Source organism: Rhyacophila brunnea, unplaced genomic scaffold, assembly GCF_057557595.1.
Source record: "Rhyacophila brunnea isolate RB1 unplaced genomic scaffold, BYU_Rbru_1.0 scaffold_24, whole genome shotgun sequence".
Classification (NCBI taxonomy): Eukaryota; Metazoa; Arthropoda; class Insecta; order Trichoptera; family Rhyacophilidae; genus Rhyacophila; species Rhyacophila brunnea.
In genome coordinates this window covers 25,081,959-25,101,734 of record NW_028232904.1, presented here as the reverse complement: position 1 = coordinate 25,101,734, position 19,776 = coordinate 25,081,959, and the positions used below count along the sequence as shown (strand labels likewise).

General features: G+C 34.9%; 1 protein-coding gene across 1 annotated transcript in view; it reads left to right on the top strand.

Moving 5' to 3' along the window:
* Nucleotides 1–19,776, top strand: part of LOC147069232 (neuroligin-4, X-linked-like) — a 748,531-nt gene that overhangs the window by 416,715 nt on the left and 312,040 nt on the right. The window contains exon 5 of the mRNA XM_085951637.1: nucleotides 2,565–3,051. Coding sequence (XP_085807763.1) covers nucleotides 2,565–3,051 — 487 coding nt within the window. The remainder of the gene's footprint in view (nucleotides 1–2,564; nucleotides 3,052–19,776) is intronic.

Below are 19,776 nucleotides of genomic sequence, written 5' to 3'. Positions count from 1 at the left end.
TGATACCACACGGGTTCAAATTCCATCGAGCATCGATATTTTTTCAAATGGGTATATTTCTTTTATTGTGTTAACTGTCAATTCATGGTGGAACTGCATTGTATTATTGATTAATTTAAAAAACGTATTTTTTTTTAGTACTTATTCCACTTTTATTATTTAGGTTTTTAGGTTATGGAGCGGTTTTGTCTTGAAAATGTCCCTTCGAGGCGAAAGAAACCGGTCTATATTTATTAAATAATAAAAATGGAATGAGTACTAAAAAAATCAGTGTGTGTACTTATGTAAGGGCGTTAGAAGTTATATTTCTTTGGCGTAACAAAACAAAACTTGTGATAAACTAGATTCTTTGACAAGCTCTTAATTATCTTGTTAAATTACACACTCAAGAAAAAGGACCGCTTATTGGAACGCCGTTGGTTTATTTCTATACACTTTAACTTATATTACAAACTTAAATAATGGTGTCTCGTTGTTTTTATTTTTAAAGTACGAACTGTCACTCTGACGTTTAATAGTTTGTTTACATAAGGAATAATTGCAAATGGCTGACAATAATAAATTCGCTGCCTAAGCAACGGAACAATTCTAAACTATAATATTATACTGTATAGTATATTGCAGTATCATTCTGTGGCGTAAAAGTAGCGCGTTCGGCTGATAACCGAACAATCGGTGGTTCGAATCCAATCGAGTGCGTTTTTTTATCGTGTGAAAAAATAAATTTTGTGTTACATGTCACACGCCAAAAATACACTCTGATCTGATTTTCCAAACGCGCCAAATGATGTATTACTTCAAAAATTTTGGGATTTATTAAATTAATTAATAATAAATAGGTACATATCTGAGGTATTTTCAATTTACGTAACACATAACTAACATACTATGTTCAATATATTTATATACTACGACAAAGAAAAAGCATTGTAATTATGATAAATTTTCCTATATTCTATTTTAAACAATTTAATTTAGCAGAAAATTGTTTACAAAATTATGCTTGTTTACGATTATAAGTATAATTGCCAGTGATGTAAAGAACTTATCATTGTATACAGTCATTACATTCAATTAATTATTCTCAATATTTATTATACTTAATATTATAATATTTTCCTAGAAATATCTGTTTTAATAAAATCGACTTATCATTATTATTATCCCTTGCGTTTTCATGTTGAAAATGTATTATTTTCTTCGTATAATTATTATTCCAAAAGCACGCATATTACATGCCCATTTGTTATTTAATGGGGCTTCAGATCCGTTCACAAGTCTAGTGATTTAACTGAAAGGGATTAGGACCATTAACGTCGCTCTCTAATGAGTCATTCTTGATCATACAAACTACCAGTACACGTATATATTGAAATCTCTCATAGTCAGTTCATTGTGCTATGAATTTGTTTCAATTAAAAATAATATATAATACAATATTACAAGTAAACAACAATTTGGTTTGAATTTTAGGTAGATAAATAAATATTTAATGTTATTAAAAAAGATATCATTATTTTGAAATCTTGTATCAACTGTTATAATAGTTATTTAACTATTTTTTTTATTCAACGAATAATTCACAAGATTTAAGAAAGAAACTTTCTAATTATTGAATATACATAATTTTAAAAACACTGCAGAGAAAATATATTATAACCAATAGAATAAATCTTGTTGAAGATAGTAAGACACTCCGCAGGAATTGAAATCGCATCTTTTGGATATCGCGCCCATGCACAAAATGCGTAAGGTAAGGTGGGATATTTTAATTTAAATTTATTTATGTGACGGTCACATTGTTAATACTTTTTAATTTATTATGCATTTTATGCACTATTTAAAAAAATAGCTACACATTTAAACTTAGTCACTGTTTTCCAAGATTACAGCAGTAGGTATATTTAATAATCATTCATGTAGTCGACCTAAGTTAGGAGAGTTAACATCAATGACTTTATTTTTGTACACATATTTCAATAGTAAGTCTACCTCACTCAGTATTCTTGAATCTAATCAATATGTAGCTGTCAGTATATTATTGATCATTATATCTATTTTTAATGTATCAAATTATTCGACCGCAATAATAAATTTCCAGTGACTCATATACCGGTAAACAACTGTTTACCTGTGTCAGCAGATTGATTGGCGATATTAAATACGGTATCGCAATAGAAAACTAGTCTTATATCTATTCCCATAGTATCATATTATATTATGACTATGATAATAAATAAAATTTACAGCTACTCGTATTTAAACCGCTGACTCGTTCAATATAATTATGTACTGGAATATAACGTTAAGGTATTACTTTTGACTGTATAAATTACGAATACTGATTTATCAAAATGTCACTCAAATCTAAGTACCTGGCTCGTGACTATCTTAGTACATAATATGTACTGTCATTGTATTTATACTATCGTACCAACCGTTACGCTGCAAATAAAACTCGCTCCTGCATACATCTTCGACTTTTTTATCATCATCATCAACACTATAACATCGAACACCACGCATACATTGATAACTAATTATATTCGTTTTATTTGTTATAGGTCTCTTCCACCGAGCAGTGCTCCTTTCTGGTTCTGCCCTGAGTTCGTGGGCTTTAGTAGAAGATCCCGTTAACTATTCTGTACGTCTCGCACGAGAAGTCAATTGCACCATACCAGAAGACTTGGCAAAGGACCACGAAGACATAGTCGACTGCCTTAGAGATGCTCCAATAGAAGAACTTCTGGCTGCTGATGTATCAGCACCGAATTATCTCTCGGCGTTCGGGCCTTCGGTGGATGGGGTCGTGATAAAAACTGACTACGCGAAAGAATTTTTGACGTATTTTATACCAAACGATGTGCAGAATTTTGCAGAGTCTGGCTATACTAATAGCCATTCTAAACGGAGTGATAGAGGCTCCGGAAGAAATATGCAGAACCGATACGATTTGTTGTTTGGGGTAGTGACCAGTGAAGCTTTATGGAAGTTTTCGGCGCAGGATATTCAGAATGGATTCGAAGGGGAGAGAAGAGATAGAATACTTAGGTGAGTTCTATAAAAATAATATATAATATACTATTTATTATGTAAAGAAAAGTAGAACGTTGTACGTTTTACATGTTAGGAAGCGATGTATATTTTTTTAAATTCATTATCAACCAAACCTTTACTTTATCTCACAGTGTGGTTCTGTTATTCCGTTAGTGTGCTGTGTCATTATTTTGCACTATTTATATCTTTAATTTAATATAAGGTGTAATAAGATAGTATTTTGTGTAGTGCTCTTGTGTTATTTTGTTGTTTATTTTTTTGTAAGATTTCGGAGATAAATTTTTAGATTATGTTGTCAGCATACAGCTCCAAAAATTCTCTATCTTTCTCACAGTCTACGTGTTATAGTTATACTCCTTTGGCCTATCGTTTAATTGTAAAAAGTATTTTTTTATAAGGGAATTTGTGCGTATTTTACAGTTTTACAACCACACCGGACATATTTATTTCACAAAGATTTTATCATGAAACAAAAATAATATTACAAAATATTAATATAGTGTATTGAGTTATGGAAATGTGTATGTTGGGTATTCCGTGAAAAATCACAAAAGAAGACAATGAATCAGAAAGTAGAAGCAATGTGATGCATGTCGCCAACCAGATGAAATAGCAATCAATTGGATATAATACTCGGTGAAACTACCTATACATCCAACTTGGACAAAAAACTAGAAGTTTAAAAGTTATTTATTTAGTACATCAAACTACTCAGTGATAAATTACTATGAGATAGTCACCTGTATGTACTTGCCTATCAACAATCAATAATTTATCTAGACTTGGAATAGAATATCAACACAATATTATCTCCTGCGGCACTTGTAACCGGTTGTACAGTACACAAACAACTGTTTATAACACAATTAGACTATTATTAGACTAGATATTATGTTTCTATTCTGTAAGGATTTTTTATTAAAAATTTTCCTTTAACCTTATCACTGCCAGCCAAATTTTACTAGGTGGATACTTGTGGGCCAGCTATTTTTGAAATAAAATAAATCCTTATAAAAAATATGAAATAGGAACGGAATGATAAATATTTGTGAAAACTTAGCAACACAACATGTTTATCAAGTTTATCGTGAATATTTTCACACTAAAATCATAAATATTGTTTAGAAAATACACACAGAATATATATTTAGAATTTATGACGTTTACAAGAACCCGCGAATATATTCGTCCGTGGCACGGATCAGGATTAATGAACTTTACGATTTTACCGAGCTTTCAAGTTTCAATTATTTGACATTTTTACATTGGTCACTTTTAATTCTATTTTCATGAGAATGACAAATCTTTACAAATATAATTGCCATATTATTAACTAAATATTAAGTGGAGCTTATTTCTACTTCTTATTTTGACTCCCACGATGGCTGCGCGGCTTAAAAGTCGGACTATAGCGTCGTGGGTCCCAGGTTTGAATCCTGGATCTGGCAAGTACACATATGGTTTTTCAATTTGTGTATCAGTCAAAATATGGACTTAATAGGTTGAGCAAGTGGATGACATCCATTTCTCTTAAAAACAAAATCTGTCAATACAAACCTCCACTCTGTGAAGGCCCAAATGATTATATTAGAATCGGACATGGTCGAAAGAAAGAAAAAGAATTTCAACTCATATGTGACTCTAAAAACCAGGGGTACGGAAATTGAAAAGATAAAAAGGTTGTTGATCATAGAAATAATATAATACATTATATAATAGCGTATTTATAATATTATTTTTTATATAAACATTGACAGCAAAGCTTCTGTGTGTCATAATCATGTCGCATAATAAGCTGATTTCAAATATTTACTTAAATCGTTTACATAACTACGCCATGTTTGAAGAAAAAATCTTTACATTAAGTACACGTGTGTGCAGATGAAAGACTTTCTTATTCCCAAGGTATTAATTTCCAACGTCGAAAAATAAATACTTAGGCAGGAAAATATTAACGTACGCTTTTTTCGCATAAAAAGGTTTCCCTGTATATTATGACTGAGTGCGTAGTTCATATAACTTTAATGGTTATCATCATCAGTAGGCACAGAACGGATTAATAAATGTTTAACGGCCCACATGTTCAGCGTAGGTCAAAATAGAGATTTTATTTCATTTTAAAAGCATGATCCTGGACATTCCTTAAGCGGTGTAGATAATGTATTTATATAATTTTGAAGCCTTATTATCCTATATATTTATTTTAAACATTTAATGACTGCATAAAGTATTTTTACTACATAAAATAGTGTTCTTTTAAACCTCTCGCTCTAATGTTTTAGAATATAGTCATATTTCAGTACATAAATGTGCAGTGGTGTTAAGATTTTTTACATTTATTATTTTTTAAACGCATTTATAAAGCCATCAGTATAATTGATATCGACATTATTATACTGAAATATTTACGATAACAATTATATTGATAATCTCCGTGATCCCAAATTTGACAACAATTAGGCATTTTATTATTCAAAAAATGGGCAAGATTTACACAGTTGAAGATAATTCTAAAGATATCGATTATAAGTTATGTCTTTGACCATTCAAATGTGATAAACATCCCATGAATAATGTTTGCTTTATAATAATTATTGAACTAAGAATAAGGTAGTATTTTTTTGAAATACGCCATTTCTATTGGCATTCCCCAGTGGCTAAGCTACAACATTCGGCCGTAGCCATAAATTTACAAACGATAAATAAAATTGGCAGTAAGATCATGTTAACGCGCGTGACTTTCTCAAAACTTCGATGCTTGTAATTGTTTTAATTCTACCATGTACTAAACTACTTATTTATTTAAGAAAATAAAACATTGTGGAAATAACAAATTTAAATTCAAGACGTACACAACATGAGATTTACTTTATTACAAATATTACCCGCACAAGAGTGAAGAAGAGAATATAGAAAATAATAATAACATAAAAAATTAAATAAAAACAAAACATACCTACTTAAGTACAATTTTATACAGAAAAATAAAATTTCGAATACAAAATACATAGTACGTTACCGAAAATATCTACGTCTTTGGGGAGTGCATTGACTAATCTTCCCCCCCTCACTATTGGTGCCTAATAGGCTTGACTCAATGATACGGTTCCAATCCAGGATTAGTCGTGGCTGCGACCACGTAGGAAATTGACTTCTTATTGTGCCATCCCCTAGCGGAGGTCGGCCACCATCAAGGCAATCTTATCTTTGTCGTCTGCTACCCGGAACAGTTCAGTGGAGCTGCACTCGTACCAATCACGGAGGTTTTTAAGCCACGAAATGTGGCGCCGTCTTCTGCTACGCTTACCATTGATCTTTCCTTGAATGACAAGTTGGGGAATGCTATATTTTTTTCCTCTCATTATGTGGCCGAGGTACTGTAGTTTCCTGGTTTTAATACTACATAGATCTTCTCGGTCCTTCCCCATTCGATTGAAAACTTCAACATTTGTCACCCGGTCAGTCCAAGAAATTTTGAGGATGCCCGAGATAACCGAGACTGGTTCCGAATGGGAGATGCTTTGCTGGCTTTACCCAATCTTCAAGACCCCTGAAATGCCATGCCTATATGGTTTTTTTTAATGCTAAATATATTATATAGATATATATATTTTATTTTTTATTTAATTGTGACAGCAATTTTGGCTTAAAAGTTACTTAAGGTAAGCCAATAAACACAAGAAATACAGAGACCCCTGAATGTTCTAAAACATTGCCAATATTGAATGCACGTTACGTTATCATGGAAAATATATTATTATATACACGTAAATACCACATTTAATTAAAAATAACACATTTAACACGTGCAAAAGTTTAGCCCATACTTATCCACACTCGATAATGATACCTAATATAAACATAAATGTAAATATGTATGGTACCTTTAGCATAGTGGGCTATGTGCGTGGGCGCGAAACCCGAGAGATGCAGGTTCGATGCTGCGGGGTGTCTTACTTTTTCAAAAAGATATGTTCTATTGGTTATAATGTATTTTCTCATAAGTGTTTTCAAAATTATGTTTGTTCAATAATTATAATGTTACATTTTTTAATCTTGTGATTTATTATTTTTTGAATAAAAAAATAATTACTTAATAGTAATATCAGTGTTACAATTTATAGAAACTTCCAGATTTTGCTAGTATAATTTTTTCTAAACGATAAGTATACATAGGTAGTCGTTTATATTTCGGGAATTTGCAACACTGGTGTTGCAAGGTGCACTTTGACTTCTGTATTTTGAAATTTGACATTTTTAACGGCAATATTACTCAGAACGTTATGACAAACGGTCGCTTTTTGTTTTTGTTTAAATTCATTTGAAAAATTTATTTCGGCCAAAAAATAATGGAATTAACTCGTGAAAATTTTCGTGCGATTATTTTTAACAACTTTCGACGTGGATTATTACGGGAACAGTGCATCGCTGAACTTAGTGCTTTATATGGAGATGAAACACTATCAAAAACTACGGTATATCGCTGATTTAGCGAATTATGTCGTGGCAGTCATTCGCTCACAGACAAGCCGCGTGAAGGTCGTCCAAAATCAGTTGTTTCTCTAGAAAACATCAATGCTGTGCGTGAACTGATAATGCAAGATCGTCATGTGACATACCATGAAAATAAAACATCTCTGGACATTCGTAAAACTACAATGTATAGATCTTGCATTAACATTTAGACGTAAGGAAGCTATGTTCGCGTTGGATCCCGCATAATTTGACAATCGCACAAAAAGAGGCGCGTGTCGATTAGTGCAAGGAAATGCTCAACAAATACTATCGAGGTGCTTTAAGAATCGTTTATAAGATTGGTACAAGTGACAAATCTTAGATCTATACGTATGAGCCCGAAAGTAAACAGCAGTCGACCGTATGGGTCTTCCAAAATGAGTTTAAACCAACAATATTTGCTCGCGCTCGAAGCACTTCAAAGCAAATGGTCGCCTGTTTTTTCGGAAAAACGGGCCATGTCGCAACTGTACCTTTAGAGAATCATAGAACAGTCAATTTTGAATGGTACACAACCATTTGTTTTCCAGAAGTTTTTGGTTAAATGAGGAAAAACAACCGTTGGCGTAAAATCATCCTTCATCAAGACAATGCGAGCTCTCACACATCGGCTCAAACAAACGCCTATTTGAGCACTCAAAACATCACATTGATGGACCATCCGCCTAACAGCCCCGAGTTGGCACCAAATGATTTCTTTTTATTCCTGACAGTCAAAGATAAATTGCGTGGTCAACGATTTTCTACGCCAGAAAGGGGGTTGATGCATTCAAAAACCATATTTTGGAGTTACCTTCTACAAAGTGGCAAAAATGCTTTTCAGATTGGTTCAAACGCATGGAAAAGTGTATAAATTGTCGTGGAGAATATTTTGAAAAACAATAAAACTATTTTCATTGATAAAAAATTCGTTTTTGTTTGTTATTCCCGAAATATAAACGGCTACCCTCGTAATGTATGTCTGAGGCTAAAAAATATATTTTAAAATTTTGACGTGCACATTGAAAAGTTATGAAGGTAGACTTAAACTGTAGTCGACATTAAAATACAAATTATCTTTTACGTGATAAATTGCTGGTACAAAAAACTAACACTTGGTTAAAACAACAAACAAACAGGGTGTGGGTATTTATTTATACGAAATATGTGCACGCTCTAATACCACGTTTCAAAATAACTTTCATAGGGGTCACAAATTTCAGAGGGGTAGGTACGTAATACTGCGACATTTTGTTTGAAAATTTACACAATTTACTGCGCAGATAATGTTGGTAAAATAGGAAAAGTTGTCAAACAAACAAGTTGGCAGCGCGCTTACCCTTTTCGTCGGCAGTAGTTTAAAAGGGACAATCCCGAATGCCACGCGTATGCTGTGATATCCTGTTATATATGATATATTGGAGCTGTTATATTCTCTTGCTACATTATTAAATAACTATAAATTATTGCCGACATTAAATTTGGTATTTGTATGTAGTGGGTAAACACAGTTATTGATAGAAAAAGATAAAATATTCTAAGTCACGACTGTACTAAAATAATGTTGAATCTATTGATAAGAGTTTACTAACTGGAAAACGCAATAATATGGGCCGTACGTATGAGATTCCTAAATTCTTTATAAGCTATTTAACCGATTTTCCACCATATAGCGTATATCACTGTTTGTGACGTAAGCAATCTGACGTCACACGTCATTCAAAACGGCTGCTTCATCTGTCACTTTCAAATGAAATTTTAATAATGCATTCATTACAACTTATAACTGATCGATTATTAAATTTAAAGTTAATAATAATCTATAAATTTATATGGTACCGTTCGCACACTTTCAGACACATTTACAATTTCAAAATTTTAAATTAATGATCGGGTGATGAATTTTTTTTAAGTTTGCCATTATATGGACGCCATGACACATTATGACGTCACATAGTGACGTCACTAACCAACGGATTACATCTGCACTCATGCATACGAATGAGCAGTATTTAGCTAATAAAGTATTTGGGATTCTCATGCATACGACCCATAATATTTTTCACGTTGATATGCATATTCAAATTTATATTACATTACTTAGTTATATTACAGAAACAGACGTTCGTATTCAAATATATTTTTCGCTTTCCCATTAAGTGTTTTAACAATAAAAAATATCAAATACCTTAGACAATTTTCACTTCCTGCAAATTGTGTAAGTATAAGAAACTATTTTATTTTTAATAAAATATTTTCTATTCAACAAATAAGACTATATAGAATGTAACCTGCTCAAATCGTGTTTGAGCAGGTTACATTATTTATATACTGAATATGTCATCATCATCAGCCGGGGTCAATCCACTGCTAGATGAAGGCCTCCCCAAGCTTTCTCCAACTCTCGGTCCTGTGTCGTTTGCTGCCACGTATTTCCGCCGAACCTTACCAGTTCGTCAATCCAGCGGCTTTTAGGGCAACCCTGTGGCCGTTTCGTACCCCTTGGGTACCATTGGATGACGGCATTTGTCCAGCGGCCGTCCCTTCGGCAAAAAATGTGTCCCGCCCATCTCCATTTCAGCTGTTTGGCAACGTCTATTACATCGCGTACTCTTGTCTGCTTCCTAACCCATTCGTTTCTCTTACGGTCCTTTTGCGTGATGCCCAACATGCACTTCTCCATGCCTCGCTGTGTGACTCTTAGCCTTTGGACATCTCTCGTGTTGAGGGTCCACGTCTCGCAGCCATACGTGAGCACGGGTAGCACACATTGGTTGAACACCCTACGCTTAAGACATAATGGTAGGTCACTCTTGTAGATACTATTCAGACGTCCGAAAGTACTCCATCCCAGCTTTGTTCTTCGAGAAATTTCATCGTGCATGCTTCCGTCTATGGACACCTGCTGTCCGAGATAGATGTAGCTGCTGACTTGCTCGAGTTGGGTGCCAGAAATACAGATATTCGCAGGGTCCAAAAAACAGTTCCTCATCACTTTTGTCTTTGAGACATTTATCTTTAGACCGACCGTTTGACTGAAATCCGCGAGTTCTTGCATTCTACTTTGGGGGTCTTGTGAGAGTATGACAATATCATCTGCAAAGCGTAGGTGACTGAAGTACTTTCCGTTAATTGGAACACCTTTTTCTTCCCAATCAAGTTTCCTAAATAAGTCCTCAAGAGTAGCGGTGAATAGTTTAGGTGAAATGGTATCACCTTGCCGGACACCTTTGTTTGGGGAATTTACACGACCGTTTGTGGAGTTTTACGCATGCTGTGGCATCACTGTATATACTGTTCAATATGTTTATGTAGCGTCTGGAAATTCCTTGGTTGCTAAGGGCGTCTATAATTGAGAATTTTTTGATGGAATCAAACGCCTTTTCATACCAAGATATAATGGCAGTTTGTATTCCTGGTAGCGCTCTATGATTTCCCTGACGACCTGTATATGATCCATAGTACTGTAGCCTCTTCTGAATCCGGCTTGTTCTCTTGGTTGGTTCTCGTCTAGAACTGTTTCAAGACAGTTTGAGAGTATTTTCTTGGAAACCTTGTACAGAATTGGCAGTAGACTAATTGGTCGATAGTTTTTCAGATCTTCGGTGTCTTCTTTCTTATAGAGAATAATAATGGAGGCATTTTTCCATGACGCTGAGATGTTCTCTTCGTGCAGACAAGACGTGAACAGATGTGCGAGCACTTCGCTCACCGTCCTCCTGGCCCGTTTGAGAACATCGATAGTCAGCCAATCTTCTCCCGGGGCTTTCCCACTCTTCATGCACATTAAAGCATATTCTATCTCTGTAGTAGTAATCTCGGGAAGAGGATCTCCATATTCTCCATTCATCGGAAGATCTGAATTGATGTCAGTGTCATCTTTATATAGAGCGCTGTAAAACTCTACAACAGTGTCCAGTAGATGATCCCAGTTACGCACAATACTTCCATCTTGCGCTTTTAGTGTCGTGATCTGCCTATTAACAGATGCTGCTTGTTCTTATGTAAGCTCCTTCCTGACGCAACAATTGATTCTACAAGGTTCATATTAAACTTACGAAGATCTTTTCTTATGTTTTTACGTAGAGTTTTTCACAGCGTGGAGTACTCGAAATCATTTGCAACTTGTTGCTCGCTTTTTGTAGTCCTGCGCAGCTTCATAAGATTCAACGTTTCCTTTGAAAGTTTGCTTACTCGTTCAACCACAGCAGCAACTGTCTCTTCCGAAGATTCTATAGTGATTTTTGCTATTGCTTCGGTGTTTAGTAGGGAGATGGGGTCATTTTCAGCTTGGAAAGCCGCTAGTCTGTTTTCCAGCTCTTGTTGGAATTCGACTCTGCTTCTCAAGCCTCTACGGACTCTGGGCTTCTGAATCAGTTTGGATCTCTCACGTTTGATGTTAAATCGTACTTTACACCTTACCATTTGGTGGTCGCTGCCAGTATTAAATCTGTTAATGACTGTGCAGTCTAGGAAAATATCCTTCTTGTCGATGAGGATGTAGTCGATTTTGCTGGTTCGTTTTGCTGGGCTTCGCCATGTCCATTTTTGGGAAGGCTTCTTTTTGAAGAATGAGTTCATGATGTAGAGATTGTGGTTTTTCGCAAACTCTACTAACATGTCTCCTCGGCCATCCTTGGCGCCATGTCCGAATTGCCCGACCGCTACATCATCCTGGTGTTGAGATCCGATTCGTGCATTAAAGTCCCCCATGATGATAGTGAAGTGACATTTCCGTTTCAACGTACTGATTTCTTCATATACCTCCTCCACTTCTTCATCAGGTGAGTTTTGAGTGGGCGCATAAACTTGCAAAAGCAGAATCTGGTATCTTTTGCTGAGCTGAAGTGTTAAACTTGCTACTCTATCTGAGGAGAAATCAAATTCAACTATGCGATCTTTCCAGAGTCTGTGTATTAAAAATTCGACACCGCTTATGCGTCCGGTCCTAGTCACATTATAACAGAGTACATGTCCGCTGTGGAGATTGACGATATCGTCTCCTTGTCGTCTTACCTCGCTGAGCCCAACAACATCCCAATGGATTTTTTCGAGTTTTTCTTCGAGCTCTAGAAGTTTGGCGTTGCTGGATAATGTTCTCGCGTTATAGGTGGCAATGGTCATCGGTAGGCAGCCGTTACCGTCTTTCCGGGGATTCTTAGCTCCCTTTGCCTTCCCTTGCTGATTGCTGCCGTGATCAGTGTTAGGTTGGTCTCCGGAGAATAAGGGCCGAGATTTTTGTTCTTGTTCCATGGGGGTATTAATTGGACATAACACACCACGCTGTGCAAACGGGTTGGTGTGTAGTTTTCTGTCTGGGTTTTCCTTCCCGTAGCCAAGGGGTCTCTCGTTTTAAGGCGCCAGAGTTTCGCCTTTCACCCTTCTCTATTAGCTACAGATGAGTTATACTGTCACAAGACACACCACATCTGCATTGCCCAGGGGACGCCGCGTGGAGGCTAGAGATAGGATTTGTTGGCCATCTGTAGAGTAGCGTCTCAACACTTTATAGAAATGTACCTATTGGCATTAGTGCATTTCATTGAGGCCCTAGCCAACCATTTGACCGCCTATGTATGTATAATTTAAAAACATCTCATGCATTTTATACACACTAGGAAAGTGACCTGACCTGTATGTTGAGGGGGCTGGCGCGTACTTGAGCCGCTTCGGTGTTCACGCACTGGTAAACGGACGGTACGCTTTGGATGGATGATATAATTATGAGGTTGATGAATGATGATGATAAATTTTGGATGGATGATATTATAGACGCGATATTCACTCAAACCGTAACAGACTTAGTATAAAGAAGGTCGAACAGATATGTTTTGAATTATTCGTTAGTTAATGCGGCACAGCAATACGCACCCGTTCGTTATCTTGAGCTGACTCCCTGTTCTTCGCAATTACCGTCGATTCATGACGTTCATTGGTCACTTGGTCTTGTGGATCTTGGGATGACGGCCACCACAATCAGCCTAACCATATAATAATGAGAAATAAACGAATTATCAATTAAAACTTCTATATCTCAGATTCAGCTTTTTGGTACCCAGCGCCCATTTTATTTCCTGTAGGTATTCAATTTTATTAATATAGTAGGTGATATATTTTTATATAAGTCGATTCACCCAGAAACATTTTCTTGATCACCAATATGGTATGATAATAATATATAGTGTTACTTTATAAAAGGAGACTTTATATTTATGAGTAGTTACCTAACTTCTGAAGTACCTAAGAATAAAGTAGGTATATAATTTATTTCAGGTAATAAAAAATCTGTCACAGAAAACCAACCATTATTTAAACAGGCTCTGGCAGTGAATTTTCTTCAAAAATTCGGTTCTGTCATTTTCATTTTCCGAGCGCACCCCAGCGAACCGGAAAAATATTTTTTCCACCACTACATTCGCCGTTTTAGACCGGAGTCACGTGCGCTATACGCAATTTCAATATGTAAAAAAATCCTAATGCAAAAAGCTTGTTTGTAAAAAAAAAAAATGGAGATAAGGCGTAAAACAAAAAAAATATTGGGGGAGAGGTGCGTATTCAAAATTTACACAAAACCAACAAAAGAAATTGTCACGAGTCTCATACTATCTGTTTGGAAAAATACGATTATTTTTCGCGTGCAGATTGCGTTTTTCATATGTTTATTTATTTAATGTGACACATAATATATCGTGTTTTAAATTAATGTTTTCGTGATGTTAACTCGGAAAAAATTACTCTCAAAGGCTTAGGTTCAACCTAAGATAAGGTCTCCCAAGTGTATTTTTAAGAAGATTTATTAAATCGTTAGGGGTCGTTAAAAACTTACTCTGAATTAGGTTTACCAAAATTCTACAGATCGGTAAAAGTTTTGCTCGTGGCTATGTTACTATGGATACTATCATCGGAAAGCTTTTGATTGTAAAGCTTTAACAACAATATCATTATAAAGGGTACAAAGTTACAGAGGTAGTTAATTAATAGGCAGTTATCACCGTACCGACAATTATTATGATAACAATATATTAAATTGAATGGATAACGAATACATAAAGAAGGTATTTTGAAATACAAGCTAATTGTAGTTGCACTCGCCATGAACCAAATGGCAAAGTTCCCGTCATGAATCCTGAGTTAGAATGATAGGTCTGAATAATTCACATATTATTTTTTAACGTCTTATTCGAACTAAGACGAAACATAATAGTATATAGGTACTATTTTTACCACGTTTTTTAGCTCGTATTCTTGTTTGTCTGGTGGTTGTTTATCCACTACAAATATTGCAATCGATTTTTAACTAACTTTTCGACTAGCTAGACATTTGAAACTTTTAGAATATACCAGAACAGGATGCCAATGCATTCTTTTAATACTTTTGGCCATCTTTAATTAGAATTGAATTCATTTTCAGTTAATTCTGTTTTGTATGAAAAGTTATTTTGGAAGAAATGCGTGATCCAATCCACTATTATTGGTTGCTAAGGGGGTGGTCCTTGCAACAAAATTATTAATATATACGTGCGTTACTATGGAAATCAAAATGACATTTCAGTATTTTATATTTGTTTGTTTGTTGCAAAATAGCAAAAAAATGATTTGTTGATAATAATTGCCTTATTTGTCATAAATTATTAATACATAGCATTGTCAAGTTTATACAATTCAACAGAAAATTTAAAAACGTTGTATTTAAAAGTTCTTTTTATCTTGTAATTATTATTCATTTAATCTGGCGCATCAATCTGGTCAATAGTTGAATGCACAACCGTCCTTCAGGCTTCACTATCTCAAGACCTATCTCTCCAGTCAGTCACACTCAGCTTTTCTGCATCGTTTTTGATATTGTCTGCCCATTTCTTTCTCAAGCAGTCCAGATGTTAAGTACCTACTAGGGATCATTCATAAACTTTGTGCAGAGTTTTAGATTCATCGCATCTAACAACGTGACCCACCCATATAACCCATATATGTCCCCCATAAGGGGGGGCTGATAGGGCTCTAGCATGGGGGCCCGGGCTTATGGGGGGACCCGGCGTTGCAGGTCGAGCAGTTATGTGAGATAAACACACACCACAAATTTGTTCAAATAAAAAAAAAAGTCGCCTGCGGTGCTATTTCGCTCACATAATATTAACATTTTAAAATATGTTGCTATGCGATGCAACTTGATGTGACGTGATGATTGATATTCAGGTGTAGAATTGTATGTTGTTTTTAATTAAGTTTCTTGTATAATAAAAATAGTTATTTATCCAATATGGCGAAGGGTCGCATGTTATTTGACTACCACAAAAGGGCGTCGTAATCAGTGCTTCATAATAATATGATGACAAGTGCCGACCACTCAATAAGTCAAGTGCATTTATTTATAAATACAAAAAAAATACTATCTTTACCTCGTGGAACCGTGGGGTTCCGTGGAATACCAGTTGGGAAACACTATTGTAGAACATCACACTGCCCTTAACCTTAGAGATAGGTAGGGGGCCCGCTTAGTATCCAAGCCTAGGGGCCTGCTTGAGAATGTGGTGGCCATGCTTTACACCCTCAATACCTTGACGATGTCGGGATTAAATTATTTGCAAAGATTACCATTTATTTGTCCATTAATCGGTATAAGTATTCTTTAAAAAAAATTGTTTTCGTATATGACTGCAGGTTTCACACTCACATAAAGTCTTTTTTTCACGGTCATGATGTATACCCGGAATAGAAAATAGCTTGGACCCAAATAGACTATTCAGTGCGAGGAACGCTGCATTTTATACAATCTTTAGTCTGCTGAAAAATTCTAGGTTCATCTTATTCTTTTGGGAGATGTTGGTTTCCAAGTACTAAAACCAGCCGTATTTTCTAATGTGGATATTAAAAGTTATTATTTTATTAATATTATTATTACCTCACCACTATAAATAGCAATCGATAGTAAAGTAATGCTTATATCAACACAGGAAATGACGTGACGTATAATAATATTATGTCTACTTGAAACGTAGCTTGATGACTACTGATCGATGTATGCCTAAATGAAAATATAACCAAACGTTCGGTATAGGGTAAAACATTGCTTTTCACTTACGTACTATGACGTTGATATTTCAAACAGTAGGTAAATTATTGACTGTACTAATTTTACGCAGTAATTTTATCTAAAATTTAACATAAAAAATTGACTATTGAAAATATTATTCACATCGATGGCATTATTCATTAAAAGTTTTATTTTTTTAGTAGTACAAATCTCTGATTTTCTCGGAGTATTTCCTTGACGTGTGTGTTTTAATTTTAATATTTCTTATTATTTTACGAAAAACAAATAATAAATATATTATAAGTTTTCATGTTCAGAGTGTTATGATTTTATTATCATCAGCCTATATCTATCCACTGCTCTACTGCTGGAAAAAGGCCTCTCAAAGCTGATTACGCTTCTCTCGATCATGTGCGTTGCGTAGCCCTTTAGTTCCCCAGGACTTGATATCTATTAATCACTACTATTATTTTAAGCTTTCCATTGTATCAATTCCAACGTTTTAGAATCTTCCAAACATAAGCCGGAATCAGCGTTTGGTGGATATAAAACGGAGTTATTTGTAAATTACGTGAATAATTTTAGTTGTTCTATAGTATAATATCATTTTAATCATAATAGGATTTAACAGACAGGTCAATAATTTTTTAAGACATTAGAATCCATTCTCTGTCATTGTATCCTCTTTGATTACCTCATCAGTGAGGTAAAGGAGTATGTTTGTCGATTATATCATAAGATTACACACTTTAATTCAATATTTCATTAGAAAGAGTAAATGGTAGTTGTTTAATTTATGCAGAAAAAGACGGGTGGCCGATCACTGTCTGGAAAGTGGCCCATTACTATCTGAGTCAGTTGTTTCGTGTGATCGACGACCGTCGGACGTCTACACTTACGAGTTAGCGAGTGTTTACAAAAATAATATTCGGTCAAGCGTACGGACGTAATAATAAATTATTGTTACAAAGTTATTTACATTTAAGTGTCTCTTATTACAGGGGCGCTTATAAAAAATCAAAAAATACAACGTTGCCAGCAATGGATCACCAAAAAGAAACCCAACAAACAATGTCGTATGCATCAGTTGCTCAAAAAATGCAATTTCCGAAGAAGGAGCAAGCCATCGTTCTAGATGCTATCGATGGCATCTCTATACGAGAATACACACTATCGATTGGGAATAAGGTAGGTCCATGTCATATAAGATATGTATCTAGGATTTCCCAGGGAAGAATATGTATATACTTGAGTAGTGAAGAACAAGCAGATAAATTACCAGTAAATCAAGAAACAGTTAAAATTGGAAACCACATACTAGAAATCAGGCCGCTGATCACCAAATCAAAGAAGATAATAATATCAAACGTGTGTCCTATAATCCTACACAGCGTTCTGGAATCAAAATTCAATGAATTAAAGATAAAAACTACATCACGTATCACAAGCATCAGAGCTGGTATTAACGAACCGGGCTATGCACATATTTTAAGTTTCCGGAGCCAGGTTTATGTAAACCCAGAAGACACAATAAAACTGCCAGAGTCAATGCAAATAAATTTTGATAATACCCTGTACTGGATTTACTTCTCCACCCTGGCCAAATATTGTAAAACAACTGGAAATAATGAACCTCACACTGTACAATTGCCTGACTCTCTCAATGTACCAAAGGTGTTAACCTCTCTTTCGTTAGAGAGAGAAAATACACTCCAAGATGATGAACTTGCCGCAGATATAGAGTCGGACAACTCTATTATCAACAAGGATACGCCAATCGGTTCAAAAAGGCCGTTGACCAGTCCAACTGATATCAGCAGCGCAGAATTTGATTTTGAAGACACAGTAAAAAGGAATGCAATCTCACGCATTTCTGCACTCCAACAGACACCCAAAAAATCGAAAAAAGTATCCACTGAGGATACAAACGAACTGTTGTTACCTGCCAAGGAACATGTTGAAAGTAACCGTCATAGATTTCCCATAGACTATGAAACATTACTCAGTTTCCTTGTAAAAACACATAGAAATCCCAATACCGAAATGATTGCGAATGAATTAACTACTGATATAGAAGCTTTTAATAACATGCTCACAGAAATTTACAGCTATTTAAAAAAACGCAGTATTAAAAGTCTAATAACAAGAATCAAGAAAAGACTCAGTAATCCACAATTGAAAGTTTCCAGTGAAGATATTAGTTCGTTGGAAGGACAAGAGGAACAATAACATAATGCATAATTCCAGCAACAAAGTTGACCAATTTATTCAATCTGATATACGTATTGTTTTCTGGAATACAAGAAGCATTTTTAATAGACTAGAAGAGCTTAGAGTGATGCTAGATGAAATTGATATTTTTATAGGCGTGGAAACATGGTTAAATGACACCATTTCTCACATAGTTATTAGCTTCCCAGGTTTTATGGTGCTTCGGCGAGACAGGACGTACGCCAGAGGAGGAAGTATAATTTTCATTATTAGAAATACTATAGCTTACAAAGCTATTAACAACCTCATCATTCCGAACATATCCACTAAAGTTTTGGGCATTACACTGACTAACCTTAAAGATAAAATAAATATCATTGCAGTTTATAGGCCCCCGAGAAATATCGGAAATAATACAAATCTGTCGCTTCAGGAATGGGATCAAGTTTTTAGTAATACTCTATTAGATGATAAAACCATAATGGTGGGAGACTTCAATGCCCACAATGTCGCGTGGAATTGCAAAAGAAATGCGATAAATGGTTCTAGAATCATCTACACTTTAGCTGATTACGACTTAATTTTAATAAAAATTATATTAAAACCCGTATTGATCTGCGACGAGGTACAAAATCAAATATTGATTTAGTTTTTGCTTCTTCTAATCTTCTACAACAGATTGTATTAAATATAGATGAAGACCCCGAGGATTGGATCACTATCCAGTGCGTATTTACTTATCTGTACCAAAAGCAATTTATTTCAAAAAGACTTTCAAGTTGCAGACCAATAAAACCAATTGGGTTAAATTTAAAAATACAATGGCGGAAAATATTAATGAATTCAAATCAGATTCTTTTCTCAGTTAAAGTTCAGTCACGCAGTATAAATTCCTCATTAAAAAAATCACACAAGCAGTCATAGACAGCACCAAAAAAAAAAGGGAATAATCCCCAATTTCGCCATAGCAATCCAGTAGAATG